This window comes from Schistocerca americana, chromosome X (assembly GCF_021461395.2).
Source record: "Schistocerca americana isolate TAMUIC-IGC-003095 chromosome X, iqSchAmer2.1, whole genome shotgun sequence".
Classification (NCBI taxonomy): domain Eukaryota; kingdom Metazoa; phylum Arthropoda; class Insecta; order Orthoptera; family Acrididae; genus Schistocerca; species Schistocerca americana.
Window position 1 is genome coordinate 617581258 of NC_060130.1, and position 2197 is coordinate 617583454.

At 43.7% G+C, this 2197-nt stretch overlaps 1 protein-coding gene across 1 annotated transcript; it reads right to left on the reverse strand.

Moving 5' to 3' along the window:
* Positions 1-302: 302 nt before the first annotated feature.
* Positions 303-1812, reverse strand: LOC124555395 (protein BTG2-like). Its single transcript, XM_047129291.1, has one exon. It carries the CDS (start codon positions 1641-1643, stop codon positions 1104-1106), a length of 540 nt encoding a protein of 179 aa, XP_046985247.1. The 5' UTR covers positions 1644-1812; the 3' UTR covers positions 303-1103.
* Between the last annotated feature and the right edge of the window lie 385 nt (positions 1813-2197).

The window sequence follows — 2197 nt, forward strand, 5'->3', positions numbered from 1 at the left end:
TCTCCTTTAACATATTACTGCTTGTGCCAAACCTGAAAGCACTTCATTATCCTGTTTTCCGATCTCAAGCATAAGTATTGTTGCGCTACACAAAATATTTGTTCTTAACAGCTTTACAGGCCATACAATATATCTGTATTCTCGCAAAGCTTGAGCCAATTCATATTACTTCAAGCTTGCTTCTACTAAGAAACAACACTTAAGATAGACTGATATATGCGCCGTAAAATGAAATGCTTTCAAGCGATATTTCAACGCTGACCGCAAAACAATGACTTGAGGAAGATAAAAAAATTGCTAACTATGTTTATGATTCGAATATTTATTGCGGTAAACGCTTTATTCTCCTGTACAAAACAGTTCCAGTAACAAAACTTTGAACTTTTTACAATCACAAGTCATCTTGCCTCTGAGAAACACATACATTCTGTCTGAAAAATGGCATGAAAATAGAATGAACGTAAGTATGAAAACATTAAAATATATGTACAAGCAAAATATTTTACAATCATGCACCGACATAGTTTAAATACTATCTTGCATATAACTACTCGTGAGCGAGAAAGTAGAAGCTAACGAGAAAAGAGAAGCTAGCTTCACTTTTTAACGAATACTGCAACCGAAAAAAATCACAGAATGCTGTTACCAGCTTTGTACCTTTAACGCATTTGAATTAAATTTCAGTCTATAGTAAACAGTAAAAGGGCTCGCGGCAGTGAAACTAGATTTGCCCTACCCTGCATGAAACAGTCAGCCCTGTTTCTTCAGATACATCACAGATTCCTCACATGTTTGTACATTTAGTAAAGCATAAATTAACAGACTTTGGAAATCTCTCTCTCTATGCATTCATCTAACAACGTTCAAGCTCGTTCTTTTCCTTTGAAAATGACGTAGACAAAAAAACACGACTGGCCGCTTCGATAGGATCGGGCCATCCTTGCACAAATTTGGTCCCTGAAGACTCGCTCTGAAAGACAGAATTTGGGTAATAGACAAATAAACACGAGCAAATCAAGACATAAGGAAACACTGAGATCACAATTGTTCATGTAGTTTGGCAAATTTGCGACCGGGAAATCATACGATGCTGGCCGTGATGTTCAGCTGGAGACGTACGCCGCCAGATGCTGCACTCCCCGTGGGTCTAGGAACATCAAGCTCTCCTTGCAGGACGCGCTGCTGCCGCTACCGCCACCATTGTTGCCGCTGCCCGTACTGCACGCAGGAACATCGCACTTCGCCAGGGGCCTTTCCAGTGCGAATTCCTCCGACGTCGTTGGTGCTGTCTCTTCGTACAGAACACAGATGGAGCCGTTCTCTCCGATCCTATAGGACACTTCAGCTGGATCTATCCACATCGTTAACTCCGAAGGAAACAGACTGTGCAGGTACGCAGGCGGCAGTCCGACAGCTTTCCCAGCTTGCGCTACCACTGGGTCCATCTTGCCGTTGATACGTATGCATCGGTAACCAGATCCACGAGATGGTTTTTCGGGGAACCAATGCTCCTTGTATCGCATACGCAGAACTTCAGTAAGCGATGCTTTGAACATCTCCAGCTGAGTTTCGCTGAGACCATTATGATTCAGCCTCAGCAGATGGACCAGGAAATTTGCCGCAGAATGGATTTCTACCCGCATTATAACAATTTAGATGACGAAAAAACCGAAAGTTTATCGTTCGGTAAACTCAGTCTTCGTTGGTAGGACTTAGAACATCACCAAGCAACTCTCACTCAAATCTCCGATATGCACACGAACATTCAACTGCAACCCAGACCGTCACGACTCAGACTAACTCAGCGACACTACTGTTAGCTTGGTATACCAACGAGCGAGAGTCACGTGGGCGCTGTGGTGGGGGGAAAGCACGTCACACGCAGCGGCCAATCGGACGAAGCTTCGCTGGACGTATCCAATGAGCGCCTAGTAAACAAGTGCCAGGAGGCGAAGTAAGGGAATAAGGTTATAACAACACACTCTTGCAGAGAGAGACGAGTCGAGGCTGAAGAAGAGCGGAGCAGCTGGTTGCTGCCGCTTGCTTGCGTGATGAACGTGGCGCTTACGTCGTCGCAAATGGCGGCGTGTATATTTCCTTAATTCGAAGTCAGTGTCACTTGAAATGTGCAGTGAGTAAATAAAACTGTTAAAGAACAATTTTCCCTCAACTTTCCTAAATGCAATCAGTGTTTTAG

What these genes read in the sequence shown, in the direction of transcription:
- LOC124555395 (XM_047129291.1), bottom strand. Translation starts at nt 1,643, where the DNA reads ATGCGGGTAGAAATCCATTCTGCGGCAAATTTCCTGGTCCATCTGCTG.